This window comes from Aquila chrysaetos, chromosome 24, assembly GCF_900496995.4.
Source record: "Aquila chrysaetos chrysaetos chromosome 24, bAquChr1.4, whole genome shotgun sequence".
In the NCBI taxonomy this organism is placed as follows: Eukaryota; Metazoa; Chordata; class Aves; order Accipitriformes; family Accipitridae; genus Aquila; species Aquila chrysaetos.
Window position 1 is genome coordinate 9,789,588 of NC_044027.1, and position 14,370 is coordinate 9,803,957.

Genomic DNA, 14,370 nt, shown 5'->3' on the forward strand with positions numbered 1-14,370 from the left:
AGGTGAGTGTGGCCCCAGCCTGCTGCAGGCTGCCACGCTCCTGGGCTCTCCAATGGCCGCAGCAGTAGCTTTGCAGCAGAGCCTGGCCATGGGCAGCGGCAGCAGCTGGTCCTGGAGGTGGAAGGGTTTTGCAGGGCTGTGCAGCCAAAGCAGTTTTGCAGCCCCATGGCTGTGCCCTGCAGTGGTGCTGTACTGGCATGTGTGGGTGGTCTCCCCAGGGTGCCCGCAGCCTGCTGGCCCCCGTGGCCATGTCAGCGGTTGCTGTGGCTCCATCTGCTATGGTCCTGCTTGTCCTGCCACCATGGAGCCTTAGCAATGTCACCTGCCAGTGAGGTTCCCACTGTCACCCTTGGTAATTACTTCCCCCCAAGTGCCACATTCTGGTATGGAGTTTTGTATTTTCCCTCTGTTTCTATATTTTTAAGTGAAAAGGAGAAGAATGTGATGTCACTCAGCTGTCTTGACAGCTGCAGTAGTGAACTTCGCTCCTGTGGGACCCCAACCTGAGGAAATCAAACGGGTGAGCTGTTGCAATGAACACGGGTTGAGCCCCATGGTCACTGCTGGTCTCTCCCTCATCCAGGAAAGACTTCGGAAGTCCAAATGACTGAGAAGTGCCCTGCTCTGCTCTTTGGTTGCAATAATCCTGTCGGCTGGAATTGCTTAATAAATGACTAGTTCTGTCTTTGCTTTTTACCTTTCCGCCATGGACGATGCAGGCTTGTGAAGCATGAATGCGAGGAGCACGGCGTGGTGATGCCCTTGCCAGGATTTTTCCTGTGAGTGCAGGCAGCCGTGTTAAACCAGAAGGTGCAAGCTGGCTCTGCGGTGCTGTGCCGGGGCCTGGCTTGCCCCTGGGACTACACGGGCCCTGCTTCCTGAGCAGGAGAGCTGCTTTATGTTGTGGTTTTACTAAATGAATTCAAAGCTTGGCCTTCCTCCAGGCAAAGTCTGGGCCAAGTGCCAGCGGAGCAGCCCCTAGGGAGAGCACTGGAGCAAGGAGGGGCCAACAGCAGGGAAGAGCAGAGGAATCCAAGAAGGCAGATTTGCCTAGAAAACAGCTCTGTTTCCATCTGCTCGGTCAGGAGTTGCTATAGGAACTGGGATGATAGAGGCAGGGCCATCTCCTGGGCCTGTCTGTGTGTGTGGAGGGAGGGAAGAGGGAGGAGTTACTCAAGTTTGAACATATCATGTGTGCTGGTGGAAAGTTGCAAGGAATGTCGAAACTACAGCCTGGCTCAACCTATGGAGTTCAAAAGAGACATGGCAATTGTTCCTTGTGCTCAGCAGACCCTGGGCAAGGCAGGTAGGGTCCTTCCAGCTTAACTCGGCTCTCAGCTTGCGATCAGCTCTCCCCCCGCGCGTTTCTGTCGCTGGATAAAGCACAAATGCTTTTGGAGACTTGCTGGAAGCAGAGGGGGGTTTGTAGAGGTGGCAGTGCCGGGAGGTGAAGGCTTTTCTCCCTGGGTTTGTAGGGAGATGGTGGCTCTTTGCGCCCTGTTTTTCCTTCTGCGGCTGTGGGAGGGTTCACAAATCATGGGTATTCTCGCTGTGTTGCATGCCCAGAGCCCTCTGGGACCCGCGGGATCTTTTGTTGGGTAGAAATGTGAAGCTGGCTGGTGTTGTTCTCCCGGTCAGAAGTGGTTTCTGGGGCTGTGGCTCTCCGGGAAGGCCCGGGGTGTTTGAGCTCTCAATCAGACATGCTTGCCTGAAATGTTTCAGGGCTAAGGCTAAGTCAGATATGTGAAAACTGGGGCTGGCAGTGAGTTGGTTGTGGATGGTGGGAAAGCGGGGGGGTACATGCTCCTGCACTCCGAGCCCCAGCGGCTCCTGCCCCGTGCGAGTTTTCTGGCTGCGTGTCGCCTGCATTCGCTCTCCTTGTCTCCTGAGGAGACGCAGACTCCCCTGTCCCCTCTTGATGCACCTACTGCAATTTTTGTCACTGTCAAACTTTCTCAGACTTGCATTTAGCCTAAAACACAGGAGTATGAATATGCAGGAAGTTGCTCCTGAGAATCCTTGTTGTTAGGGTTAATCATGGGCCTCTCTAGTAGCAGCCCCTCTGCATAAAATCTGATTATTTCCCCAGTAAACCCATTGTTTCAGGTGCTGAGAACTTTCCAAAATAGCTGTGTTTCCACTGGAGTGTTCCAGGGTCACTCACTGTTCCTCAGGTATTTATTTAATAGGTTTGGCTGAAATTTCATCTGCCCTTTTTGTGTCACAGAGGATAATCTCTGCTAAAAAAAAAAAAAAAAAAAAAAAAGGTGGGTAGTGTTGTTTCTCTTTTTGAGAAGCTGCACAATAAGCCTCTGAAAACTGAAACGCGATCTCTATACACAGACGTGAAGCTTGCCAAACTGGATTAGATCACAGCCCACCTACTCAGGCACCCATCTTATCTCAGGCAGCGGCTGCTTGGCACATTGCACATGAAAGCCCAAGAGCTTGAATGTAGGCAAATGTGGAATAACCTGCCTGTGTAGGAGATAACTTTCTGGTTACATTAATTACTGGTTTGCTTATGCCTGGCTAGATGAAAATTTATATCCAGTGTATTCTTTCTTTTATTCTGCTAATGGAATTGCAGATGTTCTTATTTTGTAGATCCACTTCCAATATTTTATTGAATTACTCCCACATTGCTCTGTGGCAATATATCCCAGAGGCTTAATTCACATGGTATGCCATGGAATTTCATTTCCTCCGTTTTAATTTGTTGTTTTTTAATTTCAGTTCATTTTCAGTATGGAACAGAGGTAAATAGGATCCTTTTTTTTGGTCTAGGTGTCATTATTTTACATATTTCTCCCCCCCCCCATCTCTCCAGTTTCTCTCATCTTTGCCACAGGCAGTCCCAGGATTTTCCTACAGTTACTTGCCTTCTCTGTAATTGCTAAGTCTTACTACTTCTCTGTGGGCTCCTGTTTTCTGGTCTGCCTTGAGAAAAATTGATCAGAATCGGCCATTCTGGATTTCCATAGCTATGAAATGCTGCTAGAGCTTTTTTAGTGTTCTTGTCTTTTCCTTTGTTTATAAGCAAAACACTTGGTTTGATTGCTTGAAATACATTGTGTGGTAAGCAAAGATCTTCTCTAAACTGTCTATAGTCATGCTAGGTGTTTTGCTGGAACATTTAGTTAATGGAAACTTCATCTCTGTACATGAGAAGTTAAATTTTATCTTGTAGAGTTGTACTAGTAAATAGTAAACCCACCAGAACATGGTTAGACCTGCCTGGAAATCCTCACTGGAGTCTCCAGGCTTGATGTGGCTATTTCAGCTGATCTGTAAGTGTTGCCACTCACTGCTCCCATCTTTGCCAGGCACTTCATAAATTAAACTTTAAAACCACCTTGTGTAGTAAACAAAGTTTGCTTAAGCAGAATGTGACAGCTGTGTGTACCCAGACTTTGCTTTCTTGGTTAAGTGCACTGATGCATATTCTGCTCAGCCTCTGAAGAAATGATACCCACTGAGGACACAACCTGCATTGTCCCCTCTGGTTCAGGCTAGTGTGCTGTGGGAGGGCAGTAACACTTTCCACTTGCTGCATTTTGGTATTTGGATTTATTTCAATCTGTGGAATGCAGTAAGTGATGATAATTTTTGCTTCTTTCTGATATTGGAAAAGCTTCTTCAAGTTTGGTATCTTTTTGAGGATGTATGGCATGGCTTTTCACATTTATAAACTTTTTTTAGTAAGACTACAGCAGAGCCAGTAGTGCTCCTCGAGCTAAGGGCAAGGTCTGTGTGCCAGTGACAGGTGCACTGAATTTTTGTTTTCTGAATATGAAGACACATTTTACAAAACTCATAAAACGTAGCTGTTGGTAGTGTCAGCATTTCTGTGGTGGTTTGATGGAAACTAGATGGCCAGCTAAATTAGTGGATGTTCCAAAATAGTGTTTCTGGTTTGATTTTCACTGAACCATCTCTTAAGAGTTTGGCTTTCACCCTTGCAAAAACCAGCAGCTTCTCAGCTTGGTGCTGGGTAGTATGTGCTCCTGTACATGACTTTGCTTCCTTTCTTGTTTTGCAAAGAGTCTGTCCCAGTAATCATCTTTTATCTTTTAAAAAGAATCCACTTGGAGCGATTTGCAGAAAAAGTTGTAGATAAGTAGCTGTTACTGTAAAGTGGGTGTTTTGGAAGCTAGGCAATTAATAAGGAAAGCTATAAAGATAACTGAAAAAGCATAGCAAATATATCTCAGGGCAGTGAGAAATATTTTAATATCTATATAACAAAATAAATTTCATCAATTGTGTTTATATTGTTGGGAAAGGTTAAAAAAACCCAACTGATTGCTAATAACAATACCAAGAAGTAAAACATTTCCTGTGTTTAGGGAGAAGCTGGATGATGTACTCTCCTTTATGAAGATATCAAAATACCTTCCGTTGCACTGGTAACAAGGGAGGGTGCTAAACACAAGATAACATTTTTGAAGTCTTTGAAACTTGAGCAAGATTGGAAGCTGGTTTTTTTAAATAAATTGGCAAAGCAGCTTTCTGAATCCTGGCTGCTGATGTGTAATAAATCTGGGAAGACTGAAGGAGTTCCAGAAGTTTGGGAATACATAAATGTTGTAGCAGTGTTTTAAAATAGAGTGGGAGCAGGTAACTAACAGGCAGTTGAGACTAGCCTCCATCCAGAGTGAGATCTGGGGAAGCTGGTGCATTTGTAAATCAATGTCTAATTTAAGAAAGAACATGCTCAGTGATTCATGTGCTCTGATGGAAAGCAGATCATGTCCGAAAAGTCTTCAGATGGTGGTTTTTAATGAGATTCCTGTACCAGTTGCCAAAAGTAACTGTGTTGACATCATATACCTGGATCCCGACGAAGTTCCCTGCTGTTGACCCAATGCTGCTCCTCTGGGAAGGCAGAAGAGGCTCTGCTTTGGGAGCAGGAGTGTGTCAGGTCCCCAGGGCAGCTCCTGGGCGGAGCGGTGAAGGCAGGTCCCCCTTGTCCTGGGCAGGGTCTGATCTCTGGCATATCCTTCATGCTCTGCTAGGGTGCCTCACCACTGCTGGTAGCTGGTGGGCTCTGAGCTGAGAAACGCCCTCCTGACCAGTTTGGTGGTGTCTGGTCTTTATTTGCTGTTAGTGTAACCAGTCCCTGCCCTCACTGTGCTAAGGTGGCAGTATCTCAGTTTCCATTTTGCCGATCAGTACTATGTTGAATAAGTTGATTTAGAAAGTGCCACCTGATATCTCTCAAAAATAGTTACCAGTGGGAATGTGATCCACGCAATCCTTAAACAGGGGGCCATGGAGTAGTGCTCCAGCCATGCTCTGGCATCAGTACGGGACAGTTATTCCCTAGTTTGCCCATGAAGAAGCTGGTGGGAGTCATAGCAAAATCCAACCAGAGCTGTCCCACTGCCTGAATGGAGCCTTGGTCTCACAAGTGCTGACTTGGGAGAAAATATTAAGTAACGTAATACTGAAATTTGGCTTCAATGAGGAGGTGGTTGGAGGCAGGGTGGTTTAGTTGGGACAAGAAAAGGCTTTGGGCTACCTAAGAGCAGATTATGAAGAAGACAGAAACAGGCTCTTTACTGTGGTGCATAGCAGGAGGGTTGACAGTGATCATTGACTGAAATAACAGGAGGTTCTGCCTTAGCGTAAGGAGGGGTGAAGTTTTCCCTCTGCAGAGTCAAGCAGTGGAAGAGGTTGTCCAGAGGGGTGGGGGAGGCTCCATCCTTGGAGATTTTTAAGACCCAGCTGGACAAAGTCCTGCACAGGCTGCTCTGAAATTGGTGCTAACCCTGCTTTGAGCAGGAGGTGGGATTAGATGCTCTCCTGAGGATCTTCTCCAGCCCGAATAATTCTGTGACTCAGTAACCTGATCTCCTTCTGAATGCAAGTTTGAGTACAGTTAAGTAAAAGGTTATGGTGGAGCCCCTTGAGAACGGGGAGGGAGGAAGGTGGTTTAGATTGAGTGCTCTTAATACTCCATCTGTCATCTGTGTGGTTAACATGTCATATATATGGTTGCTATATGAGACTCTCGCAGTGGAAGATTGTAGGTCTTGAGAGGACTATTGCTAACCTGTAGTTGATATGTTTTAAGGATAGTTTAAAGAAAAAAAGTAAGCAACCCCCTCAAAAAAAAAAAAAAAAAAAAAAAAAAAAAAAGGCTGGAGAGACATGCCAGTGTAAGGAATAGAGTGAAAATGTCAATGTGCCAGGTGCTCTCTGGTGCCTGTTCTGCATGGGAGGGAAGCTCTGATAAAGGACAGTGATTGCTGCTGCTTGGCAAGGAGAAAGGAGGTAATGGTAACTTTTTGTTCGTGCACATCTGTTCTCCTGCCACTTCTGTCATTACAGAAACAGTGGGACTGGAGCCTGGAGGCTGCCCCTTAGTTGAGAGGACCTGTATTTTGGAGTGCTTGCTGCAGTGCGTGAGACTCCCCCTGCCCTGCCCTGGCTGCTGAGTTTAGGGTTCCTGGGGGACGGTGTGCATTCATATCCTGTGTAGAGTCGTGGCATGCCTGGCAGGTCTGCCTGGGTTGTGGGAAGTACCTCCAGGTTCCTCAGGTGAAAGAAGCACAGAGTACCCCCGCCCTGGGGTTGGTGGGAAAAGGTAGCTATGTTTTTGGATTAGGTGAGCCAAGAACCACCCACTGTTAGTATAGTGAATTTGCATTTCCTTATCTTTGGCTTTGCCTTTGTAATGGTTTCTAATTTTGGCCTGGTTACTTCGATGGATTAAATCACATTTGTTCATTTATCCCTTAGTCTGGTTTTGTGACAAAAGTACTCTGTCCTGTTTCACAAACACAAGACACCCCAGTCCTGTGGGACTGGCCAACAGGCAATGGGAAAATGCTGGAGGATTTGCAGGTCTCCAAACCTTTTGCAAAAACACCAGCACCTTCCTTTGGGCTGTAGGTAAGGCACTCCTTCATGTTTGAGTCCATGGGCTGAACCTTCTCCCAGTGTTAAATGGCTATGTCATAGGTGACTGGAATGCTGTTTTTCTCCTAAAATCTAGAGTGAGGTGTCTCTTTTTTCATAATAGCCCCATTAGATGTTTGGCTACAACACGGAAAACAAGGTTCAAACCCTCCTCAGCCTCCAGGCAGTCCTATCACCCACCCCTCAAGAGGGTGACCACAAAGTATACCCAGACCTCAATGTTCCCATTCTTCTGCCACTGCCTTAGACCCAGCTCTGTGGTGTCCCTGTTCCCACCCCAAGTGCCACTCCTGAATGTTGTGGTCCTTTTCTTAGCCCCATGTGTTCTTTTGTGTCTCTTGTGACAGGTCTCCTAATGCCTGATGCCTCTCCTAATGCCTCAAAGATCATGCTGGAGCCTATTCCTGTCTCACTTTTCCCATTGTTGTGCCTTACTTCTCGCATCTTGATTAACCCAACCCTTTCACCTAAAATCTGGTTGCTTTCATCTGTCCAGCCTTGTTGCTGCTCTGGACATCCCTTTGTGGTGTCACTGCTCCTGCCCTATGTCTCCCACCACATTCCTAACATTGCCATGGGTTTTTGCTCTTTCTGACCATCTCTGTTGGTGCCTATATGCAAGATCTCCTGTTGCAGCCTCACGCTTCATGCCAGGATCTTGCTGGGCCTGCCCAGCTCCCTGGTTACTGTCCAACATGTTGATATTTGGTGTCACTGTTTGCACTTGGTTTGTCCAGGTGCCATCCATATGTCATTCAGAGAGCTCTCCCCACGCTGCCTGGTTGACTGAATCTAGGGATTGCCACAGAGACCAGATTCCAAGTTCACCTAAGGGAAAACTTGTTGCCGCCTTCTCACAGGGCTCCTGCACATACGGCATGGCTGTCCTGATACTGGTCCCATCCATTCACCCTCCAGCAGCTCTGCCGGAGTGGGTGGCCATCTTCTCAGGCCGGCAGCCCTGCTCTGCTTTTTCCAATCTTATGGCAGTTGGTTTCATTAGAAGAGAGTGCCTTTCCTTGAGATTGTTGTCCCTGTGCGCTCTTGGCATGATGCTAGCCAAGTGGCAAAGTCAGAATCTTTGTTAATGGTAAATAGGAATATATAGGGAGGAGATGAGTGGGGCTTAAAAGCCCCCTTAAAAGACCAAAATTGATACCAGGAGCAAGAAGTATTTGAATTGTAAACTAAGCAAAACATTTTAAGAAGTGATCAGAATCCTTTCTGTAAGCATTTTCATCAGCAAATTCTGTTTGGTCCAAACTGGAGCTGCATGGGCTCCAGAGGAAGACTTCTGGGTTTGGGGTATCTCAGATTAATTCTGAAGCAAAGAGAAATGTTCCACCATCATTTTGGAGCCAGAAAAATGGAAATCACACTTTCCAGCCTCTGTTTCTTCAGGCTTCAGATACTGCCCCAATTAGTAGCTTTGCTGCTTTCTCCTTGAATTCCTTTAGGAATGCTAGGAGATACCATCCAGTCCTCCTGACCATTCCTGAACCTCTTCTGAGCATACTTTGATTTAGGATAGATCCTCTTGTAATACATACAGAGTGCATCATACACACAGCTATGAGTCTTGATCATGACCATGGAGTTTCTTGGCATGGTGTTGGGCATCTGTAATGGGATTCCTGCAGCAAACCCTAAGGTCCCACTCCAAGGTAATGATCTGCGAAGGAACCAGTTAAAACAAATGCCTGTTTCAGTTGGGATCTAGAGAGGCTTGCAAACATGCCAGACCTCCGTAATGGATCTCTGGAGGGAGAACAGTACCTGGAGGAGCTCCAAGTCCCACCTTCTTCATGCACATCACTAAAGAATAGCTCCCTCCTGTGCCCACTGTGCTTTTGCTTGCAGGCCCCGTGCTGCGCTGGGGACAGTGCTCGGTCACAATGAGCTGTTTCTCTTCAGAGAGATGGATTGGCTTTTTAGACATGGTATCTGCTGGGTATATCGGGAAGAACTGTCCTCTTTTGCATTTCTTTGAGTTTTTCAGCAAGTAGATTTTTTTTTTCCACTCGCAATGATTGTAACAGGATTTTATTCTCCTGCAGCCAGCTGTTAGCAATTAGCAACTTGATCCATTCAGTCCTGAGAACAGAGTTTAACACTTTCTTGCCTCTGTAAGGATGTTGCTAATCCTGTTTTTGCTGGTTTTGGGCTTGTGCTGTAGTTTTGGCACTTTCTGTGTATGTGTGGGCAGGTCAGGAAGAAAGGCATAAGTACAGCAAGGGACTCTAATGCAGCTGAAAGAGCTACAACGAAAAGTATCAAGTCGTCTACCCAGAAAAAATCATTAGGCAGATGATTTCCAAGCAGTTTGTACAGAGGCTTGTATTTAGAAGTATATTCCGGTGTGTTCTAGTGCTGGGAATTGTGCAGTTTGGGAATCCAATCTACTACTAGCTGAGATTTAGACTTAGCAGAAATCAACATCAGTAGTTCTTCAAACAGTGATTTCTGGCAGTACGAGCTCCTGAGTGGAGCTGAATTTCCTCTAAATTATGAGACAAGGGTGAAAAAACACTCTTGGTGACCTTGCCCAAGAGAACAACAGCTGCTGTAGAGCATGAGAAGATGAGAAATGACACTGTTCCCTGTGTGTAGCACCTCTCCTGGGACTCCCAAACATGCACTTTGGTGGTCCAGGACCAGGAACCAAGTGAGGTAGGAAGAATAAGTCCAGCACAGCCTGAACTCAGCTGCTGGGGTTCCTGCATATGGCTGACCTGCTGTAAATACTTACTCACTGCCACATACAAAGGTGAGGATTTGTCTTTCCAGACTGGCCACCTGGGAATGATGAGGCTAGTCCAGGCCAGCCATTTAGGTTCCCTGTGTCATCAGTGGAGATAGGTGCATCTCGAGGGGATTCATCCTGCTCATCTTGGATGCTACTTAGGCAAGGGCCAAATTCAAAGCCAGCTTTTGTTAGCACAGAGCTGCAGACAGGTGAGCTCTAGAGCCAGCTCTGAAGGTTTCTGTGTCTTTCCTGGAGGCCAGGCTGGTCTCTATGGCCACATCTTCCAGTTTTGGCTTGCAGTTCCCCCAAGCCACACCATTTTTGCTTGACCTGCTAAGCTCCACGTGCCTATCAAGTCCTGAGAAGCCCCCTGTTCACAGGGTGCTGGCTGCAGCAGGGTGGGATAGACAACTGTCTGTGCCACCCCAGCCCATACCTTTCCTCCAGCACTAGTTGCTGGCTCAGTGGCAGGAGCTGAAGTGGTGCTTGGGCACCTCTGTGTGACTTCCGTTGTCCCCACCCCACTCCCTCTTTGCTCCTGTTACCTTTTACATTCTGATCGCTGTATTCCAGTGGTTAAATGATGTGACTGGCTATGTGGCGATACAATAGGTGTGATTTAGAACAGGGCGTGAGCTTTGCGTAATGCAAATGGGCACTTAAATTATGGTGTTTGGTCTGTACCTGGTCAAATGAGATAATGTTGCTGTTTGTTTTACACATCACATTATTACTGCTGTGACATTGGTGGCTGTTGACATGATTTGCTTGCAAGTCATTTTGAGACGATGACAAACTTAGCACAATTATTCTTTTGTCAACAGACAAAACCCTTACACCAAAATTCAGCTTAGTACTTTTCACTCAGGGTGCTAGCTGATCCAAGCTGGGCTGTGAGATCTGTGCTGATAGCAGAGGATAGGTGTTACTTCATCCCTGTGCTCTGCTGCAGGCATCTGCCTCCGTGCTGTTGATCCTTCTTTGTTGGGCTTTTGGGTCAAATGGGAAGCCAAGACATTTGAATGCTTACAGTGATGTCTGTCTGTTTTTCTGGGGGGTTTTTTTTGGCTTCAACAGTGGGCTCCGGTCCTCACCTAGCCATGTATAATTGCTGTTTCAGTGCTGTATGCCTCCCCTTTTCTTTAACCCTGGCCAAGTTAGAGGGAAATCCAAGAGTGTTTTTTGGTGGGAGCTAGCCTGATCCTCTCCCTCTTTGCCAGGCTCTGTTTCTAGGCCCCGAGGGGGTGATGAGTTGTGGAGTGTAAGTGTGCTCATCCTCTGCCATCTGAGGACTCCAATACAGCTGGCAGCTTTTAAACCTCCAGCTGAGAAGTCACCTGGGAGGTGTCTTCAAGCTGCTGTTCTCCTGCCAGGGTCTTCTCAGCAACTTGCAGCTCTGTTTGGTGGCTGGTCCAGCATGGGGACCCAGGGGAAAGATCTTCTCTAGCCCAGGCTACACCCACATAGCCCAGCTGATTTGGGCAGACTCCTGGATCATGGTCAGGGCACCCCATATACCACCAAACAGCTCTCTGCTGTGTTTCCCATCACCTCCTCCAGGAGCATGGTTAAAGCCTTAGTGTTCATGACACTTTACTTTATCACATCCTATGAGAGGACAGTCTCCTCTAGTGCTGAACTCTCTGCAGTTCCCTTTGCAAGTCCTGCTTTGGGAGCCTCTGGAGCACCCTGCATAGATTAAATTCCACTAGGTCTGTCTTCAAACTCTGCTGAAAAAATGTCTTTACAAAATGTCCCTCTGCATGACTGCAAGAAGTCTCTGCTCCATGGTACTTGCAGTGTGTCATGGGATGGTGGGAATTGGTGTGTTTGCATCAGAGATCACCCCCCTCCATTTCAGGGGGGAAGGTGACCTTGGATGCACATGTAGCTTGAGAGTGCTTGGTCAAAACCTCTTTTCTGAATGCAAGACCCTCCTGCTGAGATATGGGCTGCCTTTTCTCTCCAGTGCTTTGCTTTTGCACACTTTCCACCTGAGATGCCACAAAATCACAGAACCTTGTCGACAGCCTCCTCCCAGCTGTGGCCAGGGTACTCACCTGGAGCACAAGAGGTGGCTGAAGCAGGAGGGATCCTGGCAATTTTAAGGTCTTTTTTGGTTAGTTTGCATTGTCGGATGGCTGGGCACAGCACTGCTGGGCAGCATCCACCAATCATTAGTTTCCCCTCCTGCATGCATGTTTGGCTCTTTTCCCAAGAAGGCCCTTAGTTGTTTTTCAGGCTCAGAGCCATCTTTTCTGACGGAATCCAGCAGGGACAATGGCCAGTAGCAAATCCTTAGGAAAGAGAATAAAAACAGGGCAAGCCTCAGTGATTCTAACCCTGATTTAGCTTCTGGGCATCGAGCAATCTGCGGCGGGGGGAGGATTTTCTGAGCCAAAGGTTTTACCTTTGGATTTAAGAAGCTGTGGTGTATCTTTGTTGTGAATATATCCAATTGTTTTGGTATCCATGGCAACTCATGGCTGCTACTTGTACAGTTTAATTATGTTCGGTGGAAAAAATACAGCCTTTTGTTACAAATCTTCCGAGCTAATGGCATGTGATGCTCTTGTACGCATGTATGCACTGGCATAGCGATGGTCCCTTTTTTATCCTCTCTTCCTTTACTAACAAATCCTAACATTCAGTTTTGCCTTTTTACTACCACTCTGAGGGTTCTTGAGCAAACACCCTCTGGTCCTGGCAACTTTTCATTTATTGATTTGTTCTGTTTTCTTTTCTCCTGACATTTCAGTATGAGACAGAGCCTCTAACCTGCCTTCTGTAAAGCTGTCTTCTAGTATGGGAACCTCCTGAGGCTTTTTGTAGGACACACAGAATTCGCATAACTGCTGATATGACCTTGTGTTCCTTTAGGTGTTATCATGGCTTTCCACTGAAATTGCCAGCATTTAAGCCCTTTGCTATTTTTCTTGTTTCCAAACAGGAAATTAAGTGTGCTCGCATGTGTGAGTGCACATGCTCTTTTGGCAGCAATGTGGACATGTAGGGAGAGATTATTTTCGCCCTGTTTTAGACATTTATCTTAAGGTTCTGTGACAAGTTGCAGAGTGTCCACTGGGCCATTTGGAGTACACAGCTGGTGCAGATAGAGGTGTGCATTGGGTGGATAGGCACCACTTGGGGAGCCTGGTTGGACTATACAGGTTCATTGTAGATGCAGCTTCAGTACTTGTTAATATAGTAAGGAAAGTGAAGAATTGATGGGGGAGAGATTACTTTGCATTGGACTTCTTTAAGAGCAGTTAAGAGAGTATGTCCACACAGTAGTCATGGCAGCTGAGCTCCTAAAAGCTGAATTACATTAATAGCTTTAGAGATGGTATGGGTAGTCAGGCAATCATTAGTACTTCACTAAGCCTCTGATCAGGTGGTGGGTCAGAGTAGGGCTGAAGTCAAGACGCTCTTGAAGGCACAGAAGAATGCCCAATCCATCACCAGGCAATGACAATATAGCAAGTCTGCAGCACGGAGAAGTCCTGTCTGTGGAGGACTCATCTTCTGTCTTTGCTTTGTCTTTCAGAAATGTAGATGGCAGCTGCTGTCTTTGAAGGACTCGCACCCATCTGACCCTGCGCAGCACCTCCGATTGCTACCATGATCTTCTGGATGCTGCTGTTGGCCTTACTGCCCGAGCCATCTGGCACCGAAGTCAACCCTGGTAGGGAGCTGCCAGGCTGGGAGAGGACTCTGATCTCCCACTTTTCATATGCTTGTTCTCAGCCTTTCTTTGGCTCTCATGGTGAATGCATATGAATGTACGTAAATACAATCACTAATGTAGTTCCTGAATGTCCTCCTCTGGACTGAGATGGCCAGTCTTCCATGACAGCTGTGCTGGAGTGGGACATCTGTCCTGACAGTGCCAGGAGGGCTCAGGCACATGGATATACTACTTTTTTTGCCCACCCAGAGGGTCTGTGCTCTCAGCAGGCCTGTCCTGAGTTCTGATTATCCCTTCATCACTTCGACCATGTGATCTGCAGAACAAACCTGGCTCTAGACTGGTTCAGAGATAATGTGCTCACTGTGGAAAGCAAATTACCAGTTAGCAAAGCATAAGCCACAGCTCTCCAGCCAGCAAGAGGGGTTCTGGAGAGAGAAGTATGGAAGGAAAGGTAGAAAACCCTACCGGGTACAAAGCCAGGGTGGAGACAGGGATATGAGCCTGAGCCCCTATGGAGGGCATGGCCTCTTATCCTACAGCATTTGGCAAGTTATAATCATGATGGAGATGAGTAAGATAATGGTCTGCATATATTGCAAAAATCCCCTTAATTAGGTAGTTTGAGCTGGAGACGGTCTGTGAAATAAACGAGTCTAATCCTTTTCCAGCTTGGCTGAAGGTATGGTGAGGCAGCAGTGCTACCCTGAGGGCCTTTGTTTGCTGGGTCTGGCTCTTTGTTTGGAGCCCTTTGACTGTGTCTGGCTCTGACCCTGCTTTAGCCTGTGGATCTTTGCAGAGGTTTAAGGTTGCGCTGCAACCAGCTAGAAGTGAAGTGAGGCCTGTGAGGGAGCTCAGCAGGCACTCCTGTGCTCCCCTGTTACACAGCTATTCCCTGCACTGTACACCATCCCTCCGATGTCCAACTTTGAACTGGGGTGCCATCTGCTTCTAACGGTTAAAACCTAGTGGAGGAAGAGGGAAGGTGGCAGCTAGAGGGTCAGTCACA

General features: G+C 47.0%; 1 protein-coding gene across 5 annotated transcripts in view; it reads left to right on the forward strand.

Annotated features, from left to right (window-relative positions):
• The window catches only part of LOC115335127 (discoidin domain-containing receptor 2-like), a 63,407-nt gene that overhangs the window by 15,760 nt on the left and 33,277 nt on the right, over positions 1-14,370 (forward strand). For 3 of the 5 annotated variants that reach the window (XM_030000379.1, XM_030000377.1, XM_030000378.1), the window contains exon 2: positions 13,221-13,358. In XM_030000379.1, the coding sequence (XP_029856239.1) occupies positions 13,295-13,358 (64 nt within the window). In that variant the 5' untranslated portion in view covers positions 13,221-13,294. Of the gene's footprint in view, positions 1-1,135; positions 1,307-13,220; positions 13,359-14,370 lie in introns of those variants that run through there. The other 2 variants (XM_030000381.1, XM_030000376.1) reach the window with 1 other exon arrangement.